We start from the raw sequence: 14396 nt of genomic DNA, 5'->3' as shown, positions 1-14396 counted from the left end.
ATAACATCATCCATATTTGAATATTTAAATATGAAATATCAACGATATTTCAACAAAATATGAGTGATATTTCCCAATATTTCAAATTTTGAGTAAAATTTTAAAAAACCAATAATATTAATAACCCGTTGGAAAGTAATTTTAAAAAACGTTTATAATATTTTTTAATATTTAAAATTTTTTATCATTTAGTATTTGAGATATTAAAAATGTTTTCTACAATCGTTATAAAATGAATTTTAACTATATTTCAAACACTGAATAGCAGTACTAATTTTATTTTTAAAACAATAACACTTGTGAATATTTTTTTTCCAATTTTCATTTACATATAATAAAAATTATTAAAATAAATTTCAAATATATTTAAATTTTCACTTTAAAATTTAGGTCACATAATAATAACAACAATACATTTATTTTTATTATTTTTTAAAATTTTTGAAATAATATATCAATATTTTAGATGAATTCAATCCAAGCAAATGAAATTTTAAATTCAATTTAAAATGTAAACATATTACTAAATTTTTAAAAAACATTTAATATGTTTTGCCTTGAGTGAAAGTCAATTTTTGAGAAAGCTTAAATAATAAATTAGGTAAAACCTATCAATTTTGTAATTTTTTTTATTATCTTCTTTATTAAATATCTTTTTACGTCATTTTATTGAAAGATGTGATGTAATTTTTTAGTGAAATTACAATTATCTATGAAAAATTTGGTAAAATTAGTTTTTTATGGAGTGGAGTACACGGCTTTGAAAACTACTCTTTTGAATTTGTTTATCAATTGTGGGTCAAGTCAAGAGTCTTTCGTGATAAGAAATGGTTGCTTTGGATGCTATTAATGTATAGGTTTTATGGTTCAAGAATACATCATGAGTGGATTTATTCTATGTTTCTATTCAAATAATAATTAATTGTTTTTGTCACATATTATGTGAATAGTAAAAAATCCATAAAATTAAGATATTGTTTAGTAATTGTTTTTTAAATAAATTCTAAAGATTATAAAAACAGTTTTTTAAAGCTGATCTTGATGTTTTGTTTTTTTTCTAAAAAAATTCTATTTGAAAATATGAAATGTTTTTTAAAATCTATTTTCTATGTTTTTAAAAATAAATTTTATATATAATATTTTATTTTTAATCATTTTCTATATATTTTTTAAAAAAATTATTGTAAAAATAATTAAAATATATTCTTTGAAAATATCTTATTTTTTATTTTTGGAATAAAAAACTATTTTTTATTTTTTAGTTGTCATGTTTTACATATTTTTTTCTTTAAATGACAAAAAACTGTTTTTGAAAAAAGTTTCCAAATAGGGCATAAAGGTTTGTTCTGCAACTCTTTTTAAAAACAATTTTTTGTTCACCATTATAGAAACAAGAAATGACATTTGACAATAGAAAAAGGGGTTTCTATTTTCTGTTATTAAAAACAACAAATGGGTTGTTTTTAAAGAATGTCTTTTAATTGTGTTTTAAAAAATAATTTATACAAACATGAACAATGTTTAAAAATAAATATTAGATTTAAAAATTATTTTTAAAATATAAAAAAATAAGTTAAAAATATTTCAGGTTCTTACACAAATTTTTATTCTACAAAATATCAAACACCAGTTTTTAAAAACTGTTCTAAAAAACTATTTTTCAAAACAGTTATCAAATAGTATTTAAGTTTTGATTTTGATAAAATCAAAAGTTATTAGAAAATTATAAATTATTTTGTGTTTTCTGTCAATTTATTTATTATTGTTGTTAAAAAGTATCTCAAATTCTATTTTGTAATACTTTCTATATAATTAAAGAAAATATATGAAAATATTTCGAAGAATAAAAAATCTTTTTTATTTTTTTATTTTATTGTTATTATTATTTTTTATCTAATGGGAGCTTTAGGGTTTGAGAGATTTAAAGTAAATAATAATTTATACATTACTTCAAGCAAGCACGCTCCACTTATATTTAACTTTTTTTTTTTATATAAAAATTAAATAATTTAAAATTTCATAAAATTTTAATTAATTTTAATTATTTTTTATTTTATTTAATATTTTCTTAAATACAATCAAATATTAAAAAATTATTTTTTTAATATATTTTTTTTCTTATTAAGTTTTTAGAACTAAACATTTAAGGCTTTAAATTGCAGAGGATTTTCACCTAGGAAAACAAGTATTGACAACTAAAAAATAAAAAATAGTTTTTTATTCTTAAAAACAGATTTAAATGTATACTTATATATCAATAAGTTAGTATAATTATATGCAAATTGGGGAAAATAATTCCATTAATGAGTAGTTGGCTTATGCCTAGCAAGTAATGATAATGATAATGCTACAAATGTGATGTTAGGAAGATGTTTTTATTCTCAACGAGCCTAAGGTAAAAAATGTTATGAGCTACAATTCACATGTACCCTTACACTCTGTTTAATTTTTGAAAAAAGTTGGAGAGAAAATATAGAAAATAAATATATATATATGAGAAAATAAAAAGTGAAGAAAACAAAAATATTTAAAATTAATAAATTATTTTTATATATTTCTTCAAACTCATTTCACTCATTCTCCTCGATTTTATAGATATTAAATAATTTAAAAGTACATAAATTTCTAATAAATTTTAATTAATTGATATATTTTTTCATATTTTTTATAATGAAACCAACATGAAAAAAAATCATTTTTCTTAAAAAAAAAAAAGTTCCTTTTATATTTTTCCAGCACCAAACTTAACTTTAGAGAACTCGCTTAAGTGAGTATATTTTTTTTTTTTTTTTTAAATTTAATAGTTTGAGAATATTCTAAATTTTCAAATAAAATTTTGTTTTAAGAAACATTATAAAATAATTTTTGAGGAAAAAAAAAACATTTCCAAACAAATTTCTATAAATTTTTAAAAATTATTTTAGAAATAATAATTTAGAGTGATTTTCTTTTCTTCCAAAAAAAAAAACATAATATATTACCAAAAAAAAAACTAATGTATTTTATTATTTATTTCCAAATGATTTAAATGAATATCCATTGAAAGGTTTCTTACTAACAAAAAGGTACAGGGGAGTCAACCGGCCCTTAAAATGTCAAAAAGACCCTTTTGTCCTTTGCTCCTTCTATTCCCTACTGTCTCAGTTTGGAACGTCTCTCCATCTGTAACTCTCAAGCTCTCAAATTTCTCTCTCATTGTAAGTCTTCTCTCTACACAATGCTTTTCTATTAGTTTCTACCAAATTTTCTCCCTAGGGTTTCCATTTGTCTGTTTTTTTTTTTTTTACCCTGTAGACACTGATTCAATTATCTTTTTATTCTTCTTTGTTATAGTTTGTTATGATTATTGTGTTTATTGTTGTTGATGCAATTAGGTTTTGATTTAAGTTGGAGTGAAAAGTGATGCAAATTCCTGACGGAAGAACCGTTGGTTTTGATTGTTGAGTTTTTTGTTTGGATCCTAGGAAAAGGTAGGAAAGAAAGTATGGGCTGTTTGGTAACTTGTTCTTGAAAAAGAGTTTTTGCTATTGAAAACAGTTGTTTAGGCCTGTTTGGCAAATGTTTTTTAAAACAGTCATCACAAAAAAAAAAAAAAAAAATAAAAAATCATGTTTGGCAATCAAAACAGTTTTCTATTTTTATAATTAAAAAATAGGGTAATTATTTAAAATTATTTTCACCCGTTTTTTTATTTTTTAGAAAAAGTAATTATATAAATATGAAAGGATTAAAAATAAAACACTACATGTAAAATATATTTAAAAATATAGAAAAAAAGGTTAAAAATATTTCAAGTTTCTAAATATACTTTTGTTCTATAAAACATCAAGAACAATATTAATTACTATTCTTAAAATTTGTTTTTTAGAACTATTTTTTAAAACGCTTTACAAATGGAGCCTTAGGCCCTAGTTGGTAACTATTTTTGAAAATAGTTCTGAAATACAGTTTTAAGAATAGTTTTTGAAAACTGTTTTATGATATTTTATATAACAAAAGTTTTTTTGAGAACCTGAAATGCTTTTTTAACTAGTTTTTAATATTTTTTAATATATTTTAATTTTTTTTATCGAGTACTTTATTTTTAATTCTTCTATATGCTTGTATAATTATTTTTTAAAATAGCCCTCAGAAAACAAGTGAAAACAATTAAAAAATGTTTTCTGAAAACATCATGTTTTCTGTTTTTAAGAACCAAAAATAAAAAACAGTTTTTAGTTGCCAAACTAGTTTTCTTGTTTTTTTTGTTCTGGAAAATAGAAAATTGTTTTTTAAAACAATTGCGAAACGGGTTCTTATGTTCTCAAAAACAGTTTTTTATTTTTGAAAACAATTTTTTATTCTTGAAAATAGTTTTTCATTTTTCTAAAAACAAATTTTCTTTTTCTAACTTATAAAACATGTATGAGATACTCTTGGTAGAAAATGGTTATTTTTCCATAATTTTTTGTGACAATGAGTTGTTTCTTTAGAGCAAATTTAAAGTGTTTTTAACTTTTATTTTTTATTTTTTTTTTATTTTTCATGTATAGCCTTCTTGCAATAATTAAAAAGATGGAGAATACTTAGAAAGCTTTTGGGTATACAACTTCGTGGAGAATAAAGCCAAGAGAATTGGTTTTTATATTTGAGTTTCAAATAGAATTTTGTTCATAAACACAATTTAGAAATGTTTTTAGGAACAGAAAAGATAAATATTTGGTTCTTAGGACGAGAAAGTAAAAGAAAAGATAAATATTCTTTATTAGCTACTCAAAGTATTATTTATTTTTCTTATGATTTGAACTAAGCAATGATGTTTGGATCATGGAAAATTGGAAAGAAAATATAGATAAGAAAAAGCAAAAAAGTATACAATATATTTTAAAAACAATTAAGGCTATATTTGGTTCGTGAAAAATTTGAGGGAAAGAAAATAGAGTAGAAAAGTGAAGAAAAATAAAAAATAAATTTAAAATTGATAAATTATTTTTATATACTATTTCAAATTCATTTCACTTATTTTTATTCTTCTATGTATAGATTAAATAATTTAAATTTAAAAATATAAAAATTTCTATGTAAATTTAATTATATTTGATTTTCTTTTGTGTTTTCCCTTGTGAAATCAGAGATTAGAAAAATATTTTCCTTTGTAGTTTTTTTCTTTTCTTAGTACTTTTCGGGAATCAAACATAACCTTAATTTTCACCCATCCTCCCCACAAAAAAAAAAAAAAAAAAAAAAAAGGCTCGATAAAATCTTTTTCCCCATATATCTCTATGACTTCATTTGGATATGACAGAGGTTGAGATAAAGAAAACAGACAGGAAAATGGAAAGAAATATAAAGGAAAATAAAAAAGTGTTAAAACTTCATGAATTTTTTTAGGTACTTCTCCAAATTTGTTCTTCTAAAGAATGAATAATTTGAAAATGTATGTGTTTCTAAATGAGTTTCATTAATCTTTTAAAAAATTGAGGGCTAGAAAATTCAAATATTTTTCATGAGCTATTTTTGGCACATTTTTTTTTGGATCATGTTGTGGTTCAAATGGAACCTTAAATATTGAGTATTGTTTGTGTTTTGTAGAATGGAAAAAAAATATTGTTTGGGATTACCAATGATGAGTTTGAATTAGTTGTTGAGTGAAAAAAAATGTTCTTGCTCTATATCAATTTTCCTTTTAAGTGGTTTCATCTACTTCTCATTTTTTGAAACTTGAATTAGTAAAAATTTGATTCCTGAGTTGCATGGAGTGAGGGGCAAAAAATCTTAGCATGTGTTTGGAAATTCTTGGTGATGTTAGTGAATTAAGCAGATTGAATGTTTTTCATATGCTGTTGGTTGATTTGAAAAGCAATCGAGAAAGAGACTGCATTGGGTTTCATAGGAATAATGGGTCCAATGGAATAGACTAAGGCTATGTTTGGTTTCCTAAAAAATTGAGGGAAAATGTGAGGGAAAGAAAATAGAGAGGAATGATAGAAGGAAAGAAAAGGTGAAGGAAAATAAAAAAATAAATTATTTTTAAATGTTTCTTCAAACTCATTTCACATATTTTCCTCTATTATATAAAGATTAAATAATTTTAAAATATATAAATTTCTAATTAATTTTAATTATATTTGATTTTTTTTTTTCATATTTTCCATAAAAAAACCAAATATGAGAAAACCATTTTCTTTAGTATTTTTTTTCTTTCCTAATTACTCTCCGGGGACCAAACATAACCTTAAGGTCACCTTGCTCAGTATGGTTTCTGCTTTGCCTGTTTGTATTGCTGGGGAAGAAATGAAATATGTTTGCAATCTAGAGAATCGATTTCCAATTATGAATGCAGAAAAATGCTTCCTTGGAACATGTCAAAATGCTGCTTTATTTGGCTTAAACATTTGCTTGCTTTTAGTGTCGAATAACACACTTATTAGTTATTACTGCAGCATTTTTGCTCATCATAGTGTTTCTTGTTTTCATCTATCAGGCTTGCTAGCATTGAGAACATGAGGAGTAAATGTGCACCCAAGAAAAATAATCCATTTAATGCACCTACAATCGGTGCTGATGCAAACCGGATGAGCGATACCTCACTGAAAGACAATGAGAAGACGAGCCATGGTGAAACAATGCTACCTCATCTGGATCCTCAACACAGGAAGGAAGAATTAACTGTTGCCCTTGCGGTGTGTTGAAAATTTACAATGGAGCCTTTTTAGAACTATTTGACATTTCAAATTCAATGCCTTTATTGATTTCTGTTAGAAACATATATGGTGCTGTCATACGGAATTATTATTTTCATCATTTTGTCATTTTTAGGTCATTAAGAAGGTTATGAGTATGGAAGTGGCTGAACCATTCAATGTTCCTGTGAATCCTATCATGCTGGGAATAACTGTGAGTAGAAAGTGCAATTTACATATTGAATAAGTTTGGTTTTTAAGGGGTGGGAACTAGTATAATGCTCATAGCATCTTATCCTTTTGGGGCTCTGAAAAATTCTTCGTAGGAGATGCTAGAAGATAAAAGCTCATATAGTTTCTTGGGCTTTGACTATAATTTATATTTCAGAAGATAAAGTGGATCATTTTATTGAAGAGGGATTCGGTTATGGATGAAGACTAATAAATTTCTCTTGGCTGTGCTTATATATGATAACAAGTTTTTCTTCAATATCCCCTTTACTTATAATCAACTACACATAGTAGAGGGTAGTTGACTATCGTTATGCTTGTATGCAACAATCATTGTCATGTTTGTTTTCTTAATATAGTCTTGTGGTTGGGATCAGGATTATTTTGATGTCATTGATAAACCGATGGATTTTGGAACAATACGCCGCAATCTCGAAAATGGTGTTAAGTATATGAATGCTGATGATGTATTCAGTGATGTACAATACATTTGGGAGAACTGTTATAAATACAACAAACCAGGTGATCCCTTTCTGGAGCTTGTGAAGCAGGTGAAGGAGACGTTCATAATGTTTTGGAATGCAGTAGGGTTGTACAGCACTGAACCAAGAATGGCTCCTGGTGAGCATTTTTATTTTTAAAATTTTTATTTTTTATATTTATTTTATAACAAATAACGAAATTTCATCATTATCACTATGCTGAATTTGACTAGTAACTCTATTGTTCGATCATCCACTAACTAGAAGGACAGTTTGAAGCCCATTGGAGTAAATTTCTCTCTAACCTATCACATGAATGATACTGCAGGTTTTTTCCCCTTTCTTTTTCTTCTTCTCTTTTTAGCCATTCAATAACCCAAGAAGGAGGGGAAAAATTATTTTTGGTCTTCTATAGTAATTTCTGCAATAATTTGTGGTGATAGTTTTCATGTTGTTGAAGCTCTTTCAAATATACTATGGACATTCCGAAATTTTTCAAAAGATGCATCAAATGGTTATTTTTCTGTTCATCAAAGAAGTATAATTAAGTTTTTTTTTTTTTTTCTATTCATTTTGCTGCTATTCTTCTATGGTTTTTTTTTTTTTTATTGTTTAGATTTTCAGGAGAAAAAGGATAATAAAAGGGATTTGCTTACTAGTCCATGATCATTCTGAAACAGTATTAACTTAGACTGTGATTTGTTTGTTGGACAATTCAACTTTGAAAATGTGTCGTTTCCTGCAATAGTGACACTTACAATCTTGTGTCTAGCATTTAAGGTTTCTGAAGTAATAATCAAATTTAGTTGATAAAACTAGCTAAGCTCTGAGATACGCATGCCAAGCAATTAATTTTCACATTCTGTACACTTTTCTTGCGACAGTTTTGTCACAAGAGTTGATATGGGTGATGCAAGAAGTTCCAGAAAGAATTTTGGGGAATTTAGTGAGTCAATTACAAGCAACCTGCTATTAATTTAAAATGATGCACTAGGAAGACAAAAACTGAGAACAATGTACCCTTTTTTGGCTGAATTGTAATCTTTTGGTCTTAAACATTTGATTGTTTCCTTTTCTTTCTGATAACATGGGTCACTGCTGAGAATAATTCCTTACTGTATTATATTTTGAGTTTCAATCCTTAAATCATTTAGAAATGACATAGCGTATTAGCATTCTTAGGCATCATGCAGTCCATAACCTTGTAATTATTTGTTGGACAGGAAGGATTCTTCTTAATATTCTGATTATCTCAATATTATTATTATTGGGGTCAAATGTGTTGCAGTTGGAGGAGGTCTAAGGCCCTTTGCTTTGAGTTTATGTTCCTTTTGCTTTGTTGTCTTTCACATATCTTCTTGTGTTGCCAAGGTCGGATTCCCCTTTCTCAAGGCATTTTCTAATATGTGGTTTGTTTGCCTAAAAAAAAAAATTATTTTGAGGTTTGGAATTTGAATTTGAATTTGTAATATTTATTGGTATATATTATATACATTTTAATATATTTATGTATATGGACTCACACATAAGTCTTAAAATCCACTTGCTTATTTTTTTCTATAGAACACACACCATCACTGCCTCCTAAGGACACTCCCAAGAGACGTTCTCCTAGGTTCTCAGAGGGTCCAATGGCCAGAAGCCCACAGGATCATTCAAGCCACAGCCAGCCCCACACCCACCTGTCCCATAAGAGATTAAAGTCAGCACAACCAAGCTCCAGTCAGCCACATCAACTCCAGCAAAGTTCCAAGGAAACTCAACCGAGATCAAGTAAGTTTTGCATCTAGTTTATCGGTTGTGTAAAGAAGTTGCAAACATGGACCATTCTTATATGTATTTCTTCGTAAGCCTTTCATGCATCCATGCTACCCTACAAAAATCATATTTCTCATGAAAGAAGGTTACTAACCTCCCTTCCCTTTTTTGGTCATCTCACATAAAGTACCTTATAGAACAGAGAGGGCAGATAAGTCACCACAATACACACTCTTAAGGGCAAGATGTGGCTGTCATATGTGGTGCTTTCAGATGTAATGAAATTAATTGAGATCACACCTCTCTTTTTCTTGCTCCATTCCTCTTTTCAGAGTACTGTTGATTCATTAGGAATTCATTGTTACTGTAGTTGAAATTTCATGTAGTTTGTCATTGGTTTTTGTGTTTGTCAAAACTTTTCCTGTAAACATGGGTTTCTGATTGAAAGGTTACTTGGAGATGCAATGTACAAATGCACACCCACACAGCCTTGTAGCCCACTTTCTTTTGGGCCCATCTATAACAGTGTAATTCATATATTCTCTGTACTGCTTGAATAGTAGTTGGTTTTACAAGTCCTTGTTTACTTGAATGTTAATAGTGCCACTTAATTAGGTGCTTCCAACTTCATCCAATTAGAGAATGGTGATTTCGTCAAAACTCATAGAAAATAAGCTTGCATATAGTTCATTACAACAAATGGTTTTTATAATTTTTCCAAATTATCTTAATTTAGAAGTTTGGATGAATTGTATGGTTCTTCCCTTATTCTTTGGTTGCCTGCACCAAATCCAAGGAAGTCCCAGTTTTCGTGTAAGGTCAAGAAGGCCGCAAAAACTGAATTTGACAATCTTAAGGGCTCTAGAGTTGTTTCTGGAACCGCTTGTTCAGTTTGCTGATTATTGTTTGATGTTTTCACAAAGTATAGTCCTATCTTGAATTTAAGTGAAAACAATGTCATGAGGCTAAAATTATCTGCATAACTTTAATTCATTAGTGTGAATGATGTTCATGGGGGATCATTTGTTTGAATACTGGATTTTAATTCCAAGTTGCATCTGTAAAATATGATAGGCTTACAGGAGTGAAGCATGGTAATAAGGATGCTGATTAGAACTAATTTTCTGCCTATCTGATCGACAGATATGACCATTGCTTCCAAGGATATCTAGTTGAATTCTAAATAGAACTTAGTAGAGTTTCAATCTTGAAGTAATTATTATTAGGATAAATGGCTCTTTATGCATATTACTGAATAGAATTTTGGAAATTGTTTAATGAAGTGTTTGAGTCTCTCAGGGAAATTAGAGCACTCCATCATATCGTTCACAGAATTTAAATTTTTTGGCTTTGCTTTATTATAATTATTATCATTATTATTAACAGACCGATATATCTCAATGGATCAGAAAAGACGAATGAGTAATGATCTCAGAATAAGTTGGGCGTGCTTGCTGGCAAGATGCTAACAGTATCCTAATTTAGTGTCAGCAAGACAATTACTCTTGCATGTTCATCAAATTGAATTACAAGACGGATTTTAGGTGAGTTAATTAAAGAGAACAACAAGTTGGCTAATAAGTAGGTCGAAACTAGGACATTTGGCTGATTAGTTGTGTCACACTTAATTAGCTTGACCAACTGTACTAGGCTTGATTAGTGCAGTGTTTGAAAGTTTATTTTCTATTTTTATTGTAGAAATTGAAATTATGTGTGGGTTGTGATATTTTATTTGGTCCCATGGCTTATTATGATTATTTTAATGGATATGATTTTGCTTATCTAATTTACCTTTTCTTCTAAACTAGTTTGTTTATTCTTTTCCAATTTTTATAGGCTCGCCCAGCAGGCAAAAACAAACTAAAGGTCAAGGTAACACATTATGAGTCATTGTTTTGATGGATGACATGCTTATCTTAGTTATACTGTTTGCTTATAGTTGATAAATGTGTTTCATCAATAACATTTGTATGCCTTAAAACAGGTTCATCCTCTAGCCGAAAGAGGACACGTGGACCCACATGCTACATTGGGTTGCTTAGATTGAGGCCAGGGGAGAGGATTACCCCTCAATGGAGTGAGGATGGGGAACTAGTTCAACAAGAGAAAGGGAAAAAACTCACTAGCTATTTGGGGACACTTGTGCGTTGTCAACGTAATGCACCTCTCCAAGTTAAAGATTGGTCCCAAGTACCTGATGAAGCTAAAGAGAAGCTCTGGGGTCTTGTCTTGGTATATAGAAATTTGTATTAATTTAAAATGTAATATCATTGTCTTTAGACAAGAAATTTGACTTACATTTTATCTTTTCAATCAAATATAGGAGAAGTTTGATATTGATGATGAACATAAGGATTATGTAATGAGTTCCATGGGAAGTAAATACAGGAGCTACAGATATAAAATGAAGGCAAAGTACTATGATCCTTACAGCACAGATGAGGAGAGGTTGTCCAACTGTCCTCCAGATGTGTCTCAGGATGATTGGAGGTGGCTCGTTCATTATTGGGGAACACCAGAAGTACAGGTAAGAGTACTGCAAATGCTTCATGTGGATGCTCTTCCTGTTTTTTGTTTTTAAAAACAGAAACTTATCTATAAAAGATAGAAGCTATTATACAAAAGGTATGAATTTACCTTCTGCTTTTAAAAATTACTCCTAAAATTTTTAAAATCTTGGGGGGTAAGCATTTTTTTAATAGCTTAATTTTGTTAACCAATTTCTTAAAAATATTACTTTTTCAATGTAAGCCTGTAAGAATCCGTGTTTTTATACAAAAGTTATTACTATTTTCTGTTTTTTAAAATGGAAAATTGTAAGTGTATCCAAACAAACACTAGGTGATGTTTGTTTTTTGACAAATAGAAAAAGTCAAAATATTTTACTTTTTCTATTAAACTAAAAGTAACTTATCGATATCAACAAATATAACTAAAGTGAACTTGTTATCAATAAGTTCAGTTTATGCTGGTTGATATCAACAAATTACTTTTGGTTGAATAGAAAAAGGCAAAATATTTGGCTTTTTCTATTTATCCAAAAAACAAACACCATCTAAGTTGGTAGATTTAGATAATGCACTTACTAAATACCAAGATTTGACGAAGTATAGTTATGTTTTATTCAATACAGGCTGTATCAGAGAGAAACAAGGCAAATAGATCAAAACATGTTATCAGACATACTTCAGGTTCGAAGAGTCATGCACAAATACGATATGAACAGGTCAAGAATGTGAATTGAGTATGAGTATGATTAATTACAATTATGCTTCATTGGTAGTTACTAATTTATGGTGATGCCAGACTCAGATGAGGAAGGATGGAAAGGCACCTAATCAAATAGAGATGTTTGTCTTAACTCATACACGGAAGGATGGGACACCGGTTGATAATGAATCAAGAGGCATTATGGTGAAAAGCTTTGCTTCTTGTATACCTTTTTACTAACAACATAAGTTTCTAATAACACTTTTTACAATTGCAGACCCAGTTCGAGGAACTATCAGCTCAACAGGCCGGGAGATCACCAGCACCTGTAGATGCACTATATGCCCAGGTGATGGGTAGGCATGGTCATGTGCGGGGGTTTGGATTAGGTCGGACTCGATCCAGGGCATCAGTGGGGGCTCTTGTGAAAGAATTTGCTTATGTGAAAGAACAACTTGCATCTGTAAATCAACAACTTGAAAAACAAAGGAAGGAATTAGAGGAGATGGCTTTACAAAAACAACAGATGCAGGAAGAGATGCAAGAATGGATGGAAGAACAACTGATGAAGATGAAAGATGAAATGGCACAGCAATTGCAACAGCATATGCAGCAGTTTCAACAAAGGTAATGAAACCCCGCGATTGGGTACGACTTTGTTTTTCTCTTGTCTTATCTCAATATGGGTACCATTATCCAGCAAGTTAAGCATTTTGTGAAATGGTTGTGAGATTCATGTTTCAGTGACTAATTTGGAATTCATTTGGGAGTGATTCGTAGAGGGTTAAAAAATGCTTACTAATGCAAAATTATGCATTTTGAAAAATTTTAAAAATCTAGAGAATCACTTGAAGTGCTTTTGAATTAGCACTGGCCAAGGACTTCAACCAAAAATTACCTTCTTTTTTTTTTTTTTTTTTTAAATTCAAACACATGGATTCTTCATGAATGTGTTTCTGATAGAAGTGATTCCAAGAGAAGTGCGACAACCTAAAACTGCTTTTACAAGAATCACTCCCAAAGAAGCCCTTGGTGGCACAAATGCCTCTGACATTTTCAAGGTATATTCAAGCATTATGCCCTTTGCCTTGTATTCTCATAATTTCACCTCAATTACAGGTTGAGGTTGATGAAAATCCAGCTGAAGCCAAAAGAATGAACAAGATGAGGAAGTTTGAGGTACTTTCCCCTGCTTGTCTGATTGTGCCTTCTGTTATATCAAGCACATGTTTGGTATCTTTTTGCCTAGAATTATACTGTATATCATGGTGAATTTGCTCTTATGCTATTGTCATAGAAGAAGCCCAAAAAGACGACAATGTCTATGGTAGACTTGGTTCATTAGTTGGGTTATAAAGGGAAAGGTTTTATGTTTTTGCCTTTTGGCACTCTTTTGTGTGACCATTATCCTTTTGATAGGCATTGTTAATATATTTTTTGCTGGTTTATCAAAAAGAAGTAGAAAAAGATGAAGACCGTGTTGAGTGTTGATGGAGGCTACTGTATCTAAAATTGGTGACAAAAATTTAAATCCCAATTCCACAGAAAAATGTGGCTTTAACTTCCCATAACCTTCTGTTTGCAGAAGTTACTACTGATGGGATATTTGATTTTGTAAGTTTTATAAAGCAGAATGCTCTTTTTTTAGGGGAGAACCTCTGCAGGGATATGCAGTTGATTTTCATGTTATGAAACCTTTCTTGACGTTTCTTTTTGTTCTGTTTTTGAAGGTATCAATTATTAGTGAGCAAAATGTTGGATTTTGGCTACTGTTTGTAGAATGGTTTTTGTTGTTTAGAATAGAAAACAGTTTTTCAACTTCAAGAACACTTATGACAAACTTCTAGTAAAAAACCAGTTTTTTTGGCTGCAGTTTTTTCTTGATATTCTTTCCTATGTTTGTGTGCCTAGAAAAACCCTAAACTTCTTTAGAAGGATTTTGAATTGCATCCTTCTCTTTTTTTATGGTTCTTAGTTAAGTTGATTATGTTTTTGGTCCATAAAGAAACCTTTCTCTGCTTTGAATGTATTTGAGTTTTGTCTGACTTCTTAA

The 14396-nt window shown here is 29.0% G+C and overlaps 1 protein-coding gene across 1 annotated transcript; it reads left to right on the top strand.

Moving 5' to 3' along the window:
* The first annotated feature begins 6469 nt into the window (after window positions 1-6469).
* On the top strand, window positions 6470-13701 carry LOC117927161. Its single transcript, XM_034846579.1, has 11 exons — window positions 6470-6662; window positions 6799-6876; window positions 7271-7514; window positions 8939-9148; window positions 10970-11005; window positions 11118-11365; window positions 11457-11660; window positions 12267-12359; window positions 12440-12547; window positions 12621-12970; window positions 13463-13701. Exons 1-11 carry the CDS (start codon window positions 6483-6485, stop codon window positions 13500-13502), a joined length of 1791 nt encoding a protein of 596 aa, XP_034702470.1. The 5' UTR covers window positions 6470-6482; the 3' UTR covers window positions 13503-13701.
* Window positions 13702-14396: the final 695 nt, after the last annotated feature.

This window comes from Vitis riparia, chromosome 12 (genome assembly GCF_004353265.1).
Source record: "Vitis riparia cultivar Riparia Gloire de Montpellier isolate 1030 chromosome 12, EGFV_Vit.rip_1.0, whole genome shotgun sequence".
NCBI classification, from domain to species: domain Eukaryota; kingdom Viridiplantae; phylum Streptophyta; class Magnoliopsida; order Vitales; family Vitaceae; genus Vitis; species Vitis riparia.
This window is presented reverse-complemented; position numbering and strand designations above follow the sequence as displayed.